General features: G+C 39.2%; 1 protein-coding gene across 1 annotated transcript in view; it reads right to left on the bottom strand.

Annotated features, from left to right (window-relative positions):
- Positions 1–623: 623 nt before the first annotated feature.
- The window catches only part of LOC133267104 (band 4.1-like protein 4B), an 83186-nt gene continuing 64358 nt past the window's right edge, over positions 624–19451 (bottom strand). Inside the window, exons 4-16 of the mRNA XM_061449076.1 lie at positions 18286–18364; positions 15295–15339; positions 14433–14485; positions 10168–10288; positions 9457–9544; positions 8829–8917; positions 8060–8129; positions 7718–7887; positions 7521–7630; positions 5521–5551; positions 4998–5031; positions 3894–3961; positions 624–1149 (exon numbers count right to left, since the gene is read on the bottom strand). Coding sequence (XP_061305060.1) covers positions 1002–1149; positions 3894–3961; positions 4998–5031; positions 5521–5551; positions 7521–7630; positions 7718–7887; positions 8060–8129; positions 8829–8917; positions 9457–9544; positions 10168–10288; positions 14433–14485; positions 15295–15339; positions 18286–18364 — 1106 coding nt within the window. The 3' untranslated portion in view covers positions 624–1001. The remainder of the gene's footprint in view (positions 1150–3893; positions 3962–4997; positions 5032–5520; positions 5552–7520; positions 7631–7717; positions 7888–8059; positions 8130–8828; positions 8918–9456; positions 9545–10167; positions 10289–14432; positions 14486–15294; positions 15340–18285; positions 18365–19451) is intronic.

Here is a 19451-nt window from a genome sequence, read left to right as displayed (position 1 = left end):
ATGGCACTATGATTTCCAGTTTAAAAATACGATAAAAAAAAATAATCGGCAAGTGATCAAAATACCAGCCAAGCCTATTTAAAGACCTAGGTTTGTAAAATGTACATTCAACTTTGCAAACATCTAACTTTATAAAACAGAGTTATTTCACCAGATTGTCCTCATCTTGAAGTGTACCCATTATGAGCTGTGTTTCTGAATCCACTCAGAGAAGTTATCAGTAGGTAGTTTTATGTGATTGTATAGTTCATTTCCATAATCACATTACAAATAAGAAGACAGCAGCACCCTTTCAGCAAGGATCCATTTTTAACATTCTTGCCTTTATAGCAGCAGGTATGGTTTTGGGGAATGCTATCAATATAATCAGTAAGCCAAAAAAGGAATATACACACTCCATGAAGTTTGTGATAGTGTTCTTTCTCCAGACTTGTTTTTAAGTTAGGCAAGCACCTCTATTTTTGCCGCAGAACACAAAAGATTAAAAGCAAAAGATACCCAAACCTATGACTACCTCAGCAGGCTCCCTTTGTTGGTGGTCCACAAGCCGGTTTGATTGCCAGTGCGAATTCTGTTTTTCCCTCCCTCCAAACTCCTATTTGAGAAACTTTGTAGTTGACATGCAAACTTCACCTATTAATTTGACTCAAAAAACCCCAAGATGATATAAAATAACTAAGGCACAAATGGCTGATCTTCACCAGCAGGCAGAGTGTCACAGATTCCAAAGTATGGTGGAATGTAAATCCCCAGAAATATTTCTGGTCTTGGGGCACTGGAAATTCTCACCAGCTTTCACAAAAGGTTTTTCAAGATTTTTTTTTTACAAAGATATGGAAAATACTTTTCCCAAGGATGTCCATGAACACTAAACAAGGATGGATGTACATACAAAGACACACACATTATGCACAATACACTTTGAACGTACTGCAGACAGACAAGGACCATGGAATGCAATGATCGTCTGAGATGGCAGGTGAAATGAAGATGGCTGTTTTTCAGAGTGTCGTCATGAGTTTATCTTGGTACACCATGCTTTGGACGCCTCCTAAATTCTTCTGGTTCTGTTCCTGGATATATCGTAAATTGCTGTCCTCTCCACTTGTGGGGGGTTTCCAATATGGCCTGTCATCATGATAGGGTGGCCTGTACCATTTGCACAGTTATTGGTTAGTGAGAGATGGAAGTAAACTTATGAGTGCTATACAGCTACATGAGTTCATCCAGCAAGTGCTAAGCGTGCATATAGTGGGATCGGTAGCTAACAGCAAGGGAGAGAATTGCTGACAGACCTACAGGCCTGATGCAGAAGCCACTGAAGCAATGGGAATCTTTTAGCTGATTTCAAAAGGCTTTGAATCAGAGCTCAGTCCTTAAAAACCTTCTGTTTTCAAGTCTTATAGACAAGTGTCGTGCATCACTGCTCCTGAATCTCAGAGGGATGGCGGGGCGGGAGGAGGAGGCTATAGGAAAACTAAATGCTAACAACAATCTAGTAAAATAAACCGTATCATGCAAAAAGTTGAGCTCATGAAAATATATCCCTAAGGTCTAAAAAGTTTAAAAAAACATTCTACTAAGAATAAAAATTGCTCTTCTGTAGATATTGCTCCTCACTCAGCACTGATGCAGTTAATCACACAGAGGCAGCCTGTGAGCTACACAGTCGCATTTTGTTAAGAGTCCATAGTAAGTACCAGTATTTATCTGTGACTGTGGTGAAACTAGCACGAAGTACTAAGAGGAAAAATATTTTTTCCCTTATTTGTTCATTATTTATTGCTGCTTGGAGATATCAACCTCAACCACTCCTACAGTGCCTCCTAATCATTTGTGTGCGTGTGTGTGTGCTGGGATAAATAACTAACTAAACAAAATCTGAACAATATGTAGGAAGCCACAGTACTTGGGATTCCCTTATTACCAAACTGCAGTTGCACTTCTTATTCTGGTAATGTTTGTTGTTTGTTATGATAGCAGATATACATGCAGGTTTAGAGTTTACCTTTTTTTAGATATCCTAACGTTATATAATGACAAATGTTAACTGGAATGAATTTTCTCAGAAGACTGAATATTAAGTTAACTGCAAATAAATAATTTCACTGAAAGGATCTTACTAACACGACAGACACAATTCCACATATTTCACAAATCAATCAACAAAAAACCCCATATATAACAACATATATTGCACATGTATTTCCATTTCAGCCATTGGCCCATTCTATCTGCATGCCCAGCAGAAAGAAAGAATGTCATGAATCTGTGATTTGTTCTGAAGTTCATAATTGAATGGATTAAGCTTTCTCAAATCAAGCTATCCAGAATGTTAAACATCCAACCCTTCCACTCTGACCCCAAGTTAGAATAACTTAAAGCTTCTGCTTTAACCACATATTTAAATGCTTCTACCTGACTGGGACAAAAAAACTGAGCACCTTTTCCACCAAGCTTGCATGACTGAGCTCTTAAGTATGTTTTTTAGCCTTACAAGCCTAGCTATAAAAAAGCCATTGTTCATATTTCATTGACCTTTATTTTTGCCCAGGCAGTGGAGGGGCTGAAGGGGAGAATGTCTACACACGTTACAATACATTACTGTGCTTGTTTCAATATCACTCTGCTCCAGGGTGAACTATTTGGCTATAAAATGTTACTGACTTGTATCCTAAGTGAAGAAATCTTCAGAAAAAATTCAGCAAAACCTCAAAATGATTGATAAAATCATTAACCTCTCTGCAATCACTCTTCTGTAATGTGAAATTCTACATTTTAAACCATGCACAATTAGAAGGACAAACAAACCCTGAACAGGAAGAATCCTGAACATGAAGCACAGGCAAAGTTAATTACCCAATTTAAAGTCTTCTGTTTGCAGCAAAAATTTCGTAGCTGCTTTACTGCTCTACGCTAGGAATTTTTAGATGAAAACGAGTATGTCTGCTTCTCTGCCTAGTAAGTATTTCTAATAACATATTTGCCTTTTCCTGCATTGTCAAGACTCAAACTTGGACTAAATTGTCTTTTCAACCATTTTACATATAGAGAGAAAAATGTAAGATGAATAGGAATGAAGATTAGGGTATTGGTATTTTTCAGTCAAGAGTGATTATTTGTCTAAACCACTGAGTAGCCTAAAAAGGTTAATTTGTATTAGGATGAAATAGCAGCTGCTTTTTATCACATGTACATGCACAGACACATATCTACCAGCAGGTGCATGCCTTCACTGTGCATTCCACCAAGCTGCTTCTAACTCAGACTGAATTTCTTCCAAAATTTATTTTCACAGAATTTTTCTCCTTACTAGTTACAAAATAAAAAGTATGCAAGAAGATAGCACAAACCACATATAGGAGTATTTTTGTGAAACAGTTCCCAAAACTCCATAACGTAATTTCACTAATTATCTGCAAAGTGCTTGATACATTGTTCCACATACATGCTATTTTTCCACATACATTTCTGTAAAAGGTGAGAAAAAGTGCTGCAATGCGAGAATCTGTCCACTCATAACTTAATCTTACCCTAAAATTAGTTTCTTCTTTGTCTTAGACAGTTAAATACTGATCAAATTACAAATAGTTTTATTGATGCTACTGAGCACCTTCCCATCCAACATACATACTCTCTACAGAAATACACTGAAGTTGTATTTCAAGTTCGGAATTAAAAATCAAGGAAAAATTAATCCATCAAGGAGCTTAGGCCACTCCAAAGCAAAATCTAAATAGAAGTTATTTAATACTGCCTCTATGTCACGTAAGTCTAACTTCTTTGCTTTTCATGTGCAGAAAACTGCCCAGTACATCCACCAAAGCTTCATGCCAACAGATTAAGATAACAAAAGAAGTAATCATCTCATTCACAAACTGAAGATTGCTTACCTTACATTCACAGGTGTATGTGGATGCCAGTGTGGCTGAGCAGGAAGTATATTAGGATGATACGGGGGCTGCAAGTGAAAACATTGAACCCAGTGAATGAAATCATATAAAAACTACCTACTAACATTTACTTTTTATTTTCCTGGGGCCATGAGGAACATGCTCCCTGGGGGCCCTAGGAACCCCCTGTTTCAGACCTTCTCCCATGCCATTAAACATATGAGACTTCTTGGTGATGAGCTTTCTTGTTAGGCCACACTCATGGGAAAATGCAAAAAAAATTGCCTTTCTATTTGCGAGACAACCTGGCACATATAGAGCTTCTCATAGAAAGCACATCAAAAGAATGTCAGCTTTAATAAAAGGTGGAGAGTGAGAAAGGTTACAAGAATAATAGCCGTCTTCAGAAGGTCAGTTATCTTTGGTGACAGTGTTACTCTCTCATATCCACAGGATCTTGAGGAGAAACAGTGAAACAAAATCACTAGTGAGGCTTTTAATAAAAACAAGTATAAAGACTAAGTTCTGATGCACACACTCAGTTTGGATGAAAGCACAGCCTGCTTTCTTGGTAGCAATGACTGCTAGTATCATAAATGAAAACTGGGCAAGGTTTTTCCCTGAAGTGTATGAAGGAGCTTGTTAAAAAACAAACAACAAACCAACAAACAAACATTTGACCAGCAATGAACTCCTTAAGTGTTGTGATGGGGCAGATAATTGAAACTGAGTTTGTTGGCAGGGATCATCCAGTGAGAGGCTGTCCTAGACAAAAGCTTGCTCACAGAGCAGTCTCCTGGGGTCTATCATATTCACTGTCTCAAGGGCTTTAACCTGTGATTTCACAGAAAGGGAAGGGAAAAGAGTGTGGCAAATGAAGTGTATTCAGCTTGCAGAGCATCCAAGAACACAGGGGAATAGGGAAGAGTCCCTCCACTTTCCCTGTAACTCCCAATGTGATGCTGTTAATTTCTGAACCTCTTCAGAGAATCCCACCCCAGAGTAAGGAAACGGAAGCAAAACAGCTGTGGTAATTATAGAGAGCAAAAAAATTTACTTCTAAATAATAAAATGACAATATTCTCAACAATTGTTATCTCTTACCTGGTAGTTATGGACTTCAGGAGTATTTTTAGCACTAAGGGAGGAAGAAAATTAGCTTTTATATAATCAATACATCTATGCCAACATTTCCTATAGTTCAGGGTTCTATTCTTCAGGGAGGTATTACAGTGAAGTAAAATTAGTATTCATAAGGACACCAATATTTTATTCTAATATACACTACAGAAAATAGAGTGCAAGAAAAAGGGGTGCATTTTTTTTTCTTCATTTTACGTTTGTGAAGCAGGAACAAACAATGCTAGATAAGTTAGCTCAATAGCAATGAGCAGAAAGGAAATATGTTTTACTTTAGTCTGATCTCAAACACCAAAAGAAAACTAAAAAAATGAAAGTACTTAAAGTCTCACAGGCAGTCCCCAAGAAGAATCTGGTGCGGTATAATGAGAGATCCCAAAGCAATTCATTCATCCCACACCACAGAATTTAACAAATCCTAATGCAGACATGGTCTTCAGAATCCTTTTTGCCTGACAACAGCAATAGAGAGAACTTGAGCACTCACCACAGTTGTGCTGCTTTCACAGGATTGTTTGCTTAAAAAGAAATAAAACAAAAAGTCTTAAGTTGTATGAAGTATCAGTCATTCTGCAGCTATTGTGATTGGGATGTTATACTACAGTTTAAGCCAATCCTCATAAAGACATATTTTCACAAATGCATCAATCACAACTACCGCCCTGTGCTTTGTACCATTCCAGTGTGAGTACATGAGTATGAGGCAGGCACAAGCCCCTGTTTCTGCAAGAGGCAAAGCCCATAAAAAAATGGGCAGATCAAGTTCTGCACAACCAGGATGCTACTTCTCCACTTTGCTGTAGCTACCATGTCAGTAACACTGAGTTCCTTGAAAATCTGAAGCAACTCCTCGCAGGAATTTTGCATCTTACTGAAGCCAGAGTATTCCTGAGGCTGGTAATAGCCTGTGTCTTATTACAGTGAATGACAGTAGCCAAAAAAGCCCATCAGTTGGGAATACAGGAAGGCACCGAGCAACCCTGAGCAACAAGGTCTTGGCTTGTGCTTTGGACAGGCTGGAAAGAACAGTGAAAAAGGCAGCTGAGTAACTGGGATAGATAATTTTTTTCCTGACAAACAGCATATATTTCAAGAGCACTGAAAAACTGCTGAGTGATACAGCTGAAAATCCAAGCCCCTGCTGAATACAGAAAGTGGATGATAAACTTCAGGAGGCACTGTAGAAGTCTCAAAGAGACTGAGCTAGGACAGAATCCAATGCTTGTGGGTTGCTACTAGGTAAGGAGTCAGCCATCTAAAGGCAGTTTTGGCATTAACTTAAATCATGTCGCTGAGCACTCTGGAGGGAGATCATCTGGGGGTTTGTCTTCTGACAAAGACAGTTCTGCCTGGCTGCTATGCACAGAGAACTAAACCAAGCATAAGCCATACTTTCACTCTTCCCCCCCACCTCCCAGACATAAGTGCACAAGTACTGAGACACAACGTATAAACTGTAGGTCTGACAGATGCTGGTACTGTAAAAATAAAATTGCAATAATCCATACTTCCACTTATGAAATCACCCCCACTTACCATATAACTGATTATCATGTATCGCATAACAGTATCTCACAAATTTAATGAATTTGCACTGCCATAAAAAACTGAGGGTACTAAAGGTGGGAGGAGGAGGTTACAGCCCCTAGGAAGGATGCCTGCTTGCTACCCTTTCCCCCCTGTACATGAGAAATAAAAGTGCGCACCCATAATATCACAAGGATTTCTCATGGCACTGAGGTTCATATTCTAGGAATGCAACGGAATGCAAAGACATCCTTAGAGAATGTAGGTCACTGTCGTGGTTGCATCCTACAGCAACTACAGCCTCAACCCCAAGTAATACAGAATTTAGAGGCAGTTGTCTTGCACTGCTCCTTCCTCAGTTTTTTTACAAGGAATGGAAATCTCAGTTTCACTTCTGAAGGAAAAATGACAGAAACCACAAGGGAAATCAGTTCCTTGTCATTCCATTAAAATTCAGCACATTTCAAGTCCCAGAGAAAGCTATTTAAGGTCAGAGTCTGGATAGGTGAATAACAAGCCATCACAGTCAGGAAAGCAGCAAAAACTGCATGAGACTGCTGTCTGGCTAGGTAAGCAAGTCAGCAAGGCTTTTGGATGCTGCTCTACTCTACAGAACAAATGTGCTTCTTCAAAGAAAATGTTACATGCTTTCCTTCATTGAGTGTGATGCAACTTTTCTTTCCTGCTCACTGGAGCAACAAAAGAAACCATAGGTACCTCCCTGTCCATAGATTTGGGATGGAAGAATTGAGTGCAGACAGAGATTAAAACCAGCAGATACGAACCATGGACTCTACTTCAGAGAAAAAAAACCACACATGTACATCCTGATTTTTTAGGTGATCTGACATGTTTTTTCTTTTTATACTGTGGTACAGATTTTACTATTTTAATATGACATTTATACAATAACAGGACACCTGCATGACCAGTTCAGTGAGCACATGTACAAACACTTACCCTTAAAAGTTGAATGCCTTCGAGAAGGGTATCGCTTGCTGGGCCTCCTTTCAAATGTACTAGTTCTGCGTAACCTTGTCCCATGTGTTGCTTGATACTCTGTCCTCCCACTTCAAATACAGGAAAAAACAAAGTTTACCACTGCCTTTTGCTGCTTTGTATAAACTCAAATGTATTGCTGTTACTTTGCTAAATACCTGAATCTGAAGCGTGATCCCAGCCTTATGAAGTCAGACCTATTAGATTTGCTATTTGCTGGGGCTCGCAATCTGAAGAAAGCATGGTGTTCCACTGCACACTTCCACAAATGTTTGCACGTTTTGGCACTGTCTAACCGGAAAACAAATGTGTGCTCTTGCTCTCTGCCCTAAATGCAGAAACAAAAGCTTCGGAAGTTGGCATGCATGATATTAGTTATTATCCTTGGTAGGAGAAATACAGCCTGGGCCAACAGTGTGCTGAACCTCTCTTTTATTCTTACCAGCCTGAGCACACACCACACTCTGTTGGATCAGGCCTAATTAAGGGAAGAAAGTTACCTGTTCATCATCTTCTACAACCACAAGCGTTAGCTTGCTCTTTTTAAAGTCCATTTTTGTGATTTTAGGCCTAAACACAAAAAAGCAAAAAGAAAATTAACATGAAAATGTCATTCTGTAATATAGGACCGTTCCCCAAAATGTATGAGGGATATGAAATTCTGGAACACTTCAGGAACTGCAGTGAAAGTTTGATTTCCTGGAAATGTTAATATTTTACAACAGATGTTTTATATTTAGTCAGGAGAAGAAAAGGCTCAGGGGGGACCTTATCGCTCTCTACAACTACCTAAAAGGAGGATGGAGAGAGAAGGTGGCTGGTCTCTTCTCCCAGGTAATAAGCCACAGGACAAGAGGTAACAGCCTCAAGCTGTGCCAGGAGAGGTTTAGATTGGATATTAGGAACGATTTCTTCACAGACAGGGTTGGTCAGGCATTGGAACAGGTTGCCTAGGGAAGTGGTGGAATCACTGCTCCTGGGAGCACTCAGAAACTGTGTAGATGAGGTGCTCAGTGACACGGTTTATTGATGGACTTGGCAGTCCTGGGGTAATGGCTGGACTTGATCTTAAAGGTCTTTTCCAACCTAGCTGACTCTGGGACTTGAAAGTGGTATTTCTAACCAAGCCAATCTACCTTCAGATTTAACCTTGATGTTTCAACCTTGCAGACTCAATCTACATTACAAAGTATAGTCAAGATGCCACTATGCAAAGGAGAGACATTGCAGCATTTTAGCAGAAAGGAACATAACACAAAAACAGATTACCAAAAGAATAAGCCTATTTTGTTGGCTCCTTCAAAGATCAATATGCCTGTTGGTGTCAGTCCAAGAGCGTATTCACAACCATCTCTTCCCTGCGAGCAAGCACAGAATCAATAATCAATATGCCATTAGGAGAGTAAATCTGACTAGAGTAGTATCTCAAAATCAATAGGTTTGCATATTTTTTTAACATTACAGAGCAGGAGAATATACATTTGTACTGGGTGCAAACTAGCAGGTTTTGGCAACAAAAGGCTGCAGGGTGCCCTGCATGGGAGAGGGCTATGTGCTGCCCCAGATGGCTCTAATGCCCATGGAAACAGCCCCGCACTGGTACTGCACCCAGGGGAGCCCACACCTCAGCTCACCTATGTTGAAGAGCAAGCAGTAGCTGCCAGGGGAAGGAGACAAAGAGGTTAAAAATCAAGGGACATGGGAAAAGGCATGTGGAAAGGGATACTCTGGGGGACATGTGTGCTACAGACACATTCTTGGGAGAAGCCCTGCAGGAGGGAGGTGCTTCTGAGGGACCATGGGCCATGGAGCAACCCACACCACCACAAGGATATCCCTGAGGGGCTGACCCACACCTGAGGGACCCCACATTAATAAAGAATCACATGGATCTTACCTTAACTACATGCATATCTACACCATACATTTCTAGCCATTTAGCTTTGTTCAAGTAGCACAATTCAGCCTGTGCTGGACTCTTTCCCCTAAGAACATAAGATTTATTTATACTTTATGGTATGAAATTTTTGTCAATTTAAAATCTTTTAAATTTTTTTCCCCTAATCTTTTTCTTCAGGACCCCAATCTTAATGACACTGAATGATATTTCAAGCTTATCTTATGTTTTTACCCTTTTCTCTCCAAATGAAAAGCAAATCAGAGGGATGAAAATTGAAAAAGGTCTCAAATTGACAATACGGCTGAAAGCACAGGTAAGACAGAATCACCAAAATCTATTATACTTACTAACAAAAGACATGAAAAAGAATTTACTATTACCCTGAATACAAAACTTTGTGTGCGTATGTGTGACAGAAGGAGAAAGAGAACAATTTCCAGCATAAACAGCAAAAAGACCTGACTGCTTAACCTGTTATGAAATTATCTAAACGAAAATGAAAAGAATTAAAGCTCACCCACCAACCTTCCCTAAATTACCACTTGCCATTTCTAAGGGAGGGGAGGGCTCAAAGTCTGTTTACAATACTTTTCATGTGACAAACATTGTCACTGTTTCACATCTATTGAAGGCGTTCTTGCGGACATATCTGACTTTAGAAGAAAACCTCCTGTTGCTAGAGACTCCACTCCCACACAGGTACCCTACCTGCACTCTTTCCACTTCTGAAAAATGTCAAATTCCATTGCTTCGGTCTGGTTTGGTGCAAACCTGAATTCAGACACAAGTTCTGGTGTGTGCTCTGGGTGCTCACACTCTCCCAGCTCAGCTGTAATTAATCAATTGAAAAGGGAAAAACATAAAGATCATGAGATGACCAGAAACATTTAAGTCCATAACCTCCACACAGGCAATAATGGTTGTAAGTTTCTAAGTATGTTGTAGAAGAATGCACTTGTGCTGATGTTGTAAGTTAACCTCCTCCCTGCAAACTCTGGACTCGGCACAAGTCAGACAAATCCATTTTCAGGAGCACTGTAAGGTTATGGTAAAGAATTCTGACACTCAAGAATCCAGAACTAAACCATCTTAACTAAAGCTGCTTCTTTGAGTTTTGAAGCATTTAAAGGAAATGAAGTTTCCATCAAAAGCAAAAATCAATGTACTACTGTTTCAAAAGAGGTTACTTTGAAATTTCTTCTCATTGTGTATTTTTCATTCCAAAACACTTCCCATTCCACGGAACGCTTAGTTATGTTACTGCTCGTGTCAGAACACAAAGATAATACTTAGTCTTAAGAAACCAGTGCTAAAGTTCTGGGGTTCTTTTTAAAACCACAGAGGTGCTACAATATTCAGATTAAGTAGTTTTTAAGGAAAACCACTAGCATAATTGAGGTGTCACTTTCTCCTTAGCCACTCAAGGCCTGGTATCTTCTTTTCCAGGAGCAGAACACTTGCAAACTCTACTGAGCTCAGCAGAAGATGCATGTGCTGGGCATTTCAGTGACTGAAACCCTTGTCTTGCCTGCAACCTGCTTTGCTCCTGGCACCTTTTAGCCATACAAAGAGGCTACAATGTCATCGCCTCAGCATGGAGGCACAAACATCAGCAGCAATATATGATTCAGCAGTACAACCTGTCACCCCCTGACATATGATGTGATTCCAAAGCAGGGCTTTGTCAGTCTGTGTTTCTTGACTACTATTACTACTACTACCACCAAAAGAAATTAAAAAACAAACAAACAAACAAACAAAAAAACGAAAAAAGGGAAGAGAAAAGAAAAAGTTAAAAAAAAAAAAGGGAAAAGAAAAAACAGGAAGGAAAGAAAAAAAAAGGGGGGGGGGGCAAGTATAAGAGAGAGAAATAAACTCCCTTGAAGAAAACAGTTTTATTGCTTCAGGGCAGTATTAGACATAACATTAGAAAACTAATTCACTGTCAGTCTTCAAAAATACCTAGCAGGATATATTAGAACATAGGAAGTTACATGGTGAGTTACATTATTCTTATCTATATGCCTTCTTTAACAGAGTTATCTCAGCTCTGCTGCTGTTTCATCTAAGTGGGAAGCCTATTTAACACGTGTTGCAAAAAATTACTGGCAGTCCAGTCTCCAGACTGTAAGAGGGAGCCACAACACACACATTAGCAAGGAGGACTTCAGGGAGAAAAAAAAGTAAGAATTTGAAGTTGGATGTGTTGACAACCATCTAGGAAAAACATGGGAGATTTCTCTACTAGTTAATTGAGAGAGAAGGCGGGGAATGAAAGCTGACTGTGCCATAAAGAGGATGTGTAAGGACGAGAAGAATCATGAGTGTGTAGGACAAAAGATACACAGAGAAGCTAGGGCAGAAGTATTAGGTACAAGAAAAATATCACCCTTGTTTCCCAAAGGCTGCAGTCACTGTTTATTCACTTTCAGGCAAACAAACTATGTCATCATTTTGAACTCTAAGAAATAGGTCTTAAGAGTAAGAGCCAGCAAGTCTCACCAGCTCCCCATAGAGCGGAAGAAGGGGGAAAGCACAGGCTCAGTACAAGGATGCTCTCACTTGTGGAATTACGTTCCCTGAATGGCTCAGCAGCACTAACATTTTTCAACACAGGGCACAGCAGAGGACCCACCTCTTCATTTTAGGTTTTATGACAAAGTATTACGCTTTGGCATGCTCTCCTCTGCTGCTTTTATTTTGGAGGTGGTGGTGGTGGTGATGGGTTGTTATATAATGCATTTATATACATTATCCATGTTCTTTAATAAATAACTGCATAAACTGGGGAAATATTTAAAAGGAAGTTTCTGAGAAAGGTTTTGAAACCCCCCAAAACACACTTATCTGTTTATATTGTTCATGCATCACCATGTTTATATTGCTCATTCTTTTACACAGAAAGAAGAAAAAGGTTTCACTATCCCAAGAAGACGGCTTACAATTAGAACTGAATACTGGAGATCTGAGAGAATGTTTTCCTTCTGAGTTTAATGCAGTTTCATAAGTACACCTGGTTGAATACGAAAGCCAAGCAAGACTAATGAGGTAGTTAAAGAGTTATTCTAAGAGTGACGATTCAAGTTTTGATTACAAGCTTTCTGCAGATAATCCCTAGGTGAAGTACAGGATTATGTATCTGCTTCACAAGTCACCCCTACTGCAAATCAACGTTACTTGCTACAGAATTTCCTCATGGGCCTGGAAACAAACTAACAATTTATATTTGAAAGATGATTCACACCAAACACCAGCCTTGGAACCTATTGTTTGAAACAAAGAAAGAATTACTGTAATGGAACAACTTTGTTGATAAAGAACATGTATGAAGTTTAAAGCTGTCCTGTGAAGAGAACAGGCTTTTGTTTCAGAGGCCTTAGTGTAGCAGTTTCTAAATAGCCATTTGTAACTTTTCTTCACTCTTAGGAAAGGCTCACTAAGGAACAAGATTAGATTTTACACGGTAAATGTAACCTTCTGAGGAGGGAGTAATCATTTGACATTTCTTAAAACTCTTCTGCTTAATTAAATTCCCAATGTCAGTAAAATATGCTAAATGTTATGTCATAGAATCATAGAATATCAAATGCTACTTATAGTGTATGTCAGCAGAGATATTAAATTAATTACAATAATGAAAGAATTTTGGAGAAACTTATTGTGATGATGTCAAAATTGTAGGAAATGAAGAAAAAAAAAAAAGGCAGAAACGTATAAAAAGTGTGTTCCCACAGAGAGCGTCAAGGAGAGTTAGCTTTGGTACCTAGCTGGGGACATTATAAACATGATGGATAGCTGCAGTATTACATTTACACGGTAATCACGGGTGTCAGTTACTATCTAAAATGTAGAGGCATCAACCTATTGCCTTTTGCTTGGTTCTACTTGCTTAGACCAGGGGTAAGGTTACTGCTGTTTTTATCTGTGAAAATGGAAAATAGAAGTAACAAATTAAATATGAGCGCCAGACTTTTCCCATCTTAAAAAGACACAGAGCTTGCCTGCAGTAGTTCTTTGCACACCTAACCATCAGAGCTGTGGCAGACTGGAGCAGAAAAATAATCCACTGCCTCAAGATTTATACCTGCTGCTGTTTGGAAGTGAATTCCCAGTTTTGATTGTCAAGTCCACCTAGCATCACTGAGTTATCTCCATTGCTGTATTAAAGTAAAAGGCTCTACCTAAGCACTCCATGCACCACTGCCAACCACCAGATGAAGGAGAAAGAGCATTTTTCATTGCAATTAATTTTGCTGCTGCTATGCCTACAGTGGTCCAGTTCACTGTACTTTCTTTTAGGAGCAGGAAGCCCATGTTCAAAACTACACCCACAGGGACCCGCCTAGTGCAAAGCTCTACAACTGCCTGAAAGGAGGATGGAGAGAGGATGTGGCTGATCTCTTTCCCTAAATAACAAGTAACAGGACAAGTGGTAATGGCCTCAAGCTTCACGAGGGGATGTTTAGATTGGATATTAACAAAAACTTCTTCACAGAGAGGGTGGTCAGGTATTGGAACTGGCTGCCCAGGGAGGTGGTGGAATCACTGTTCAAAACCCATGTAGATGAGGCTCTCAGTGACATGGCTTACTGGTGGACATGGCAGTCCTGGAGTAATGGTTGGACTTAAAGGTCTTTTCCAGCCTAGCTGATTCTATGAAGCATGGGCTGAAGGGCCACCTGGCTCTTCAGGCTGAGCCAGCAGTACTGTGAACACACTACACCTTCTCACTCAGTGGGCAACTATTTGAGGTCTTTCTTCCCTGGTCGCCATGGAACATTTTGCCCATCCACTCCTTTAAGGTTTCTTCCCTTTGGCAAGTGTGCCAGTGTTGGCCAGTGGAGTACAGAAGTTATGAACGGGGGGAAGGCACGGAAGTGATCTCCTAACATTCTTCTCCTCAGCTAAAGGAATGGCATTTATATATGATGAATGAGAAAGCACTAGTAACAAAGAGTGAAAAGAGACCATACCTTGAAGACACAGAGCTGCGAGTTCAACAGCAGTTTCATATGGGCATTTCAGTCTTGAAAAGAAAAAAATAAGGTATAAAAATCATGTTGCCTTTCTCAGTGAATTCTTCTTGCAATAAAGCTAAAAAGTAGCTTAATGTAAGAAATGGAAACATTAACTTCCATGAACTACTAATGTTATGAAACATCTAAAATTATTTTTACTTGTATATGATTACTTCCTAATTTGGTACATTCTAGTTAACACTGAACACATGATACACTCCACCATAAAACAAGCTTGAACTAATAGAGACAACATTAAACTGACTAAGGGACCAATTTTGCTTCCACACTGTATTTTAGAACATGGCTTTGAGGTTTTTTGATTTTGTAATTAAAAAAAAAAAAAAAAAGGAAAATAGAGCAGGTGTGAATTTATTGGCCAGGGTGAGACTATAAACACACAAAGTACTTTTGCAGGGTTGACCTGTAGAGAAAGTGTTGCACTTCATCTTTTCCTCCCATGTTTTACCTACCATGCTGAAAAATATGGCAAGCACAAGTTACATTTTCAAGTCATAATAATAATCAGGACAGTCTTTGCTCTTTATGTGTTTCCATCACCTGGTTGATCCATTAAAGGTCTTTACCCATTCTATTTGTCAATAATATAATCATGATGCACACAAAGTCATCTATCTCTGTATTCTAAAGCAAAAAAAACCCATGCACGCGGAACTGTAAATCATGCTTATAATCTGTGCACAAATACCATACAGAATTAAAAGGATCACACAGTTAAAGTAAAATTTTAAATCACCGAGCGATTAGCTATAATAAATACGTTAAATTACAGTTGCAAGAGCAAAGAGGTACTTACTTCCCTGAAAGAATGTCTTGCCGGAGCTGTAATACAAACAGGTACCTGACAAATAAAAATTCAGAAAGTCAGAAGTATATATAATGTCATCTTTCTAGCCCCCATGGCTCTTAAGAAAAAGGGCCTTTGGGATCACCCAGATACACCCTGCAACCTTCAAACTTCCCCTAGCTTTCATTAAAATCAGAAAGAAGAGAACATTTCTCATCTGCTGGCTGTGTTCAGGACATTGTCCAAAGCCTTGCTGTTTACTGATGTGCTCTGTTTGAGCATACACCACAGCAACCTAAACGTAACTGATATTCTGACATTCTCTTGATCTGAGTCCTTCCCAATTCAAGGAAGAATTGAACTACAGGATCTAGAGTCAAAGGCATGAAGACTTCAGGTCTACCTTCTCAAACACAGAACATGGGAGAGTCCACATTACCAAAAAGAAAAAGCCCAGGTTGAATTATAATTTAAAATAGCAGAAAACTTCTGAATAAAAGAAACCTGAACTCCATAGAGTCCACACATTTATTTAGGAGGCCAAGTAGGAATTTACAGCCTTCAAACTGTAGTAGTAGTTTAAGCTGTTGCTAATTTTCAGTTATAGGCACATTTCATGTTTCACAGTCACTCAGAGTTAGGGTCTGAGGTATGCAGAAGCACCCCAGGTCATGCAAGAGCTCTGTTCAGGACAAGGTGGCACAGGCAGGCTCTGCACTGCTTTGGACACTGTGGGGTGAGGCTTGCCATGATGCGTGATGCAAGAGAAGCAAGTACAAAGCACTACTGAGTGTCAACCCAGTAAATGTGAATGTAAGTAAACCTCTGCTACCTTTACAAAGGAGCCAGAAAGACAAAGTGTTTTTCATCACAGAGGATGTGCTGTGAATGTGAGGAAGGACGAATAGTTGGAATCAGACAGGGAAATAGAAATGAAAAGGAAGATGAAAAAGACTTCTCATGACACACTAAAGCAGAATTAGATTTATCCACGTTAGCTCTGTCACAGCTCTGATTCACATACTTGGCTAATACCTGACATGCCAATCAAACCTGGGTATTTGCATGCATAGATTAAACATAGACAAGTGTATTTCCTGTTCCTATTGTTTTCCTCTGATGATTCACAATCTCATGAACTCTTCTAAATTTGAAAGAAAAAATCTGGGCAGTTCTTCTGCCTGTGTCAGTTGGCCTGTAAAGCACCATGGCTTCGCTCTGGTTGGTATGGTTTACTCTTGCTCTTTTTCTGCACACAGACTGACAAGCATCAGAATCTCAATTGCTGATATTCCAAATCAGCAAATTCTCCATGACACACATTCCTCTGTTGTTTTTCTAACTGACCTACCTAAACAGGTCCCATAAAGGTGACAGAAGATGTCTTCCAAATGGATTTAAACTGTGTTGTTGAATTGTTAAAAGACAGAATGAGTGATGGGTTTCAACTCTGTGCTTATTATGAGAATGTGACATTGACATCTTCACTACAAACTGGAGTCTATTTTGAACTTCCACCTCCAACCAGGTCAGTTCATGATTACTGTTAATGGTATTTTTTCCTCCTGCTCTTACTCCCATTTGAATTCTGAGTCTATAGTTTTTAATCCTCACTTTTTACTCAACATGCTAAATGGAAAATCTGATCCAGCTAGTGTAAAGATTCTTCAAAAAACCCAGCAACATTCAAAATTATTCTCCCCTACAAAAAAGAAAAATACAACTATTTGTTCACCATAAAATCAATTTCTAGCTCATTTTCATTTTCCTTACCTAGTTTCACAGACATCTTCTGTCAAGCTTATGATTAAATAAAATTGTTCATAACACTGAAAATTTAGCTGACTAAAGTGTTTTTCTAATTAAAATAATCTTCTGAACTGTCATATTTCAGCAACAATTAGATCACAAAGCATCAGAGGTTAATACTTTCAGAGGAAATGTCTTACTCGATCACAGCAATGATCACATAGCTCAGAAACCCACATCTTCCAGTGACTAGGATCATATGCTTCAGAGGATTAAGCAAGAAATCTTGCAGTAGACAGTAATGGAATAATGCGACCACAGGGGAAATGTAATACTTGTCAGACATGCACCCTGATGTATGAAGACTTACATCGATTTTCAGAAAATATATATTATTCCTACTAATTTAACCACATTTTCTCATTACAGATGCCCTCAAATCATCCAGATTTTTTGATTCCCTTAAGATCTTGTATTTAATCACTTAAGTGGCAAGGAGTTCTATAGGTTAATTATACATTGTATAGGAATATGTCCTTTTATCGAATTAACACTGCTGCACTAAATTGATAGTGGATATTAAATCCTCCATGTCAGTATCATAAGGTAGTGACAATTAGCTCTTTCATCTTGTCTCAGGCAGTGAAAAAAACCTCACCATGGTCAACACAGCAGATAGGAGACAGTAAACTTATGTCTGCAAGTGTAAGTTTAATGTAAACATCACATGCACATGAACTACAACAATCAACAGTCTTTAAGCACCTTAGGCTGATTGGGAGTACACTGACTATTGCCAAGCAAATTAGAAGACATAGAAAATGCCCTATGGTGAGAAACAGACAGAAAAAAAAAAGATAGAATAACATTATAATAGTTAATTACTATACAAAGAAGACACAAAGTAGGCAGATACAAAAGGTAAGTAAAATCCTTTTCCTCCAGCTGCTCCTTTCTCAGTTTTCAGAATATCCTCCAGCTCGCACCCAGGTGCTATGAACCCAGCAAGGTGTAGTTTTTACACCCCTGAAAACAGCCCACCAGGCTGAAACAAAAGATCTCCAGGTATCCTAAGGCAACTTTATACAATTGCAGTCTTTCGCACCACAGAGAACACGTGGGGAAGTGGAAGAGATTCAGTCAATCAGCTGTTAACCAAGAACTCAAGCTGCCTATTCCCATAATTCTGTGGCCTTTGTACCATTATTAAATCATCCCCAATTCTCAGAGCAAAGGGGACAAAGTTCCTACCTTGTAAACTCCTCATGAAGGTTGTTTGGTTCTGATGAATAGTACTTTATTCGAAAATGCAACGTGTATGGAGGTCCAACTGTGTATGCAGAGATTTTAAACAGGGGAAAACAAAAAGTTTACACTAGTTGCGCATCTCCTAAGACAGGCCAACAACCACCACCCCACAACCCAAGAAACCCAAAGCGAGCTGTGTTTTTCACATTCTTTGAAGAAGCCAATATTTCATGGTTTTAAATTGTAAAATGCATGCAGTAAAAAAAAAAAAAAAATAGATTACCACCATACTTTATGATACTCTAATAATTAGATTAATCCAGCAACAGCCCATTTGGCAAACACATTTTTGTTCAAAGAGGTGCGCCCACAGCAAGTTCCAGGTACACTGCCTATTGCTGGAGGCAGAGGGAGATGGAAGGGAGAGGAAGGAAAAGGGTGATGCTTCTTATCAGGCACAAACACAACTCCAAAAAACACCTGACCCAATAGATCAGATTTTGACTGGTACAAGTGAATGAGAAAGGGTTAGATAAATACTGTGGAAAGTGCTGGAGAGGGCTCTGAAAGGCACTCATGAACACAGAAAGCTAACATATTCCACAAACTGGTGTTGGGAGAATTGTTTTCTAATATCAGAAGGTGAATGCTAGGTCTGACTTTCTATGTAACACAGATAACAAAATCAGACACTATGAGACTATGACCAATATTTCCTTATCTGCCTAGGCATCATCTTCCAGACCAACAGCCTGCTGGTACATTAAGTGGTAGAAAAGTAACTTTCTTTCACACCTTTCTAAGGTCTTCTGTAACACCACATCAACACAGTATGTATGTGCATATCAACCATCCACTCTACTAAAAACATGTGCAGCTAAACCTGTAATTATTAGAGCTTTGACACTGTCTCCAGCAATAGCTCCTAGAAGACAGGTTATAGTACCCTCAGCTGACAGGCACTACTGGTAAGGTCTGCATCAGTGAAATAATGACTCTTACCTGCCCACTGCTGGGAAAAAAAGAGCAGTGAGCACATCCATCATGAAAGAGGAACTCTCCTCAAAGCACCTGCTGAATGCAAGGTAAAGAAGAGTATCCTGTTGTGAGGCAGACCTTTACAACACCCATCAAATTGCTTCCCTCTTTGGCATTCCTCAGGGCATGGC

The sequence above is a fragment of the Pezoporus flaviventris genome, unplaced genomic scaffold, assembly GCF_033815535.1.
Source record: "Pezoporus flaviventris isolate CSIRO_AGI_PZ_B2104156 unplaced genomic scaffold, CSIRO_AGI_Pfla_v1 ptg000007l, whole genome shotgun sequence".
In the NCBI taxonomy this organism is placed as follows: Eukaryota; Metazoa; Chordata; class Aves; order Psittaciformes; family Psittacidae; genus Pezoporus; species Pezoporus flaviventris.
This window is presented reverse-complemented; position numbering and strand designations above follow the sequence as displayed.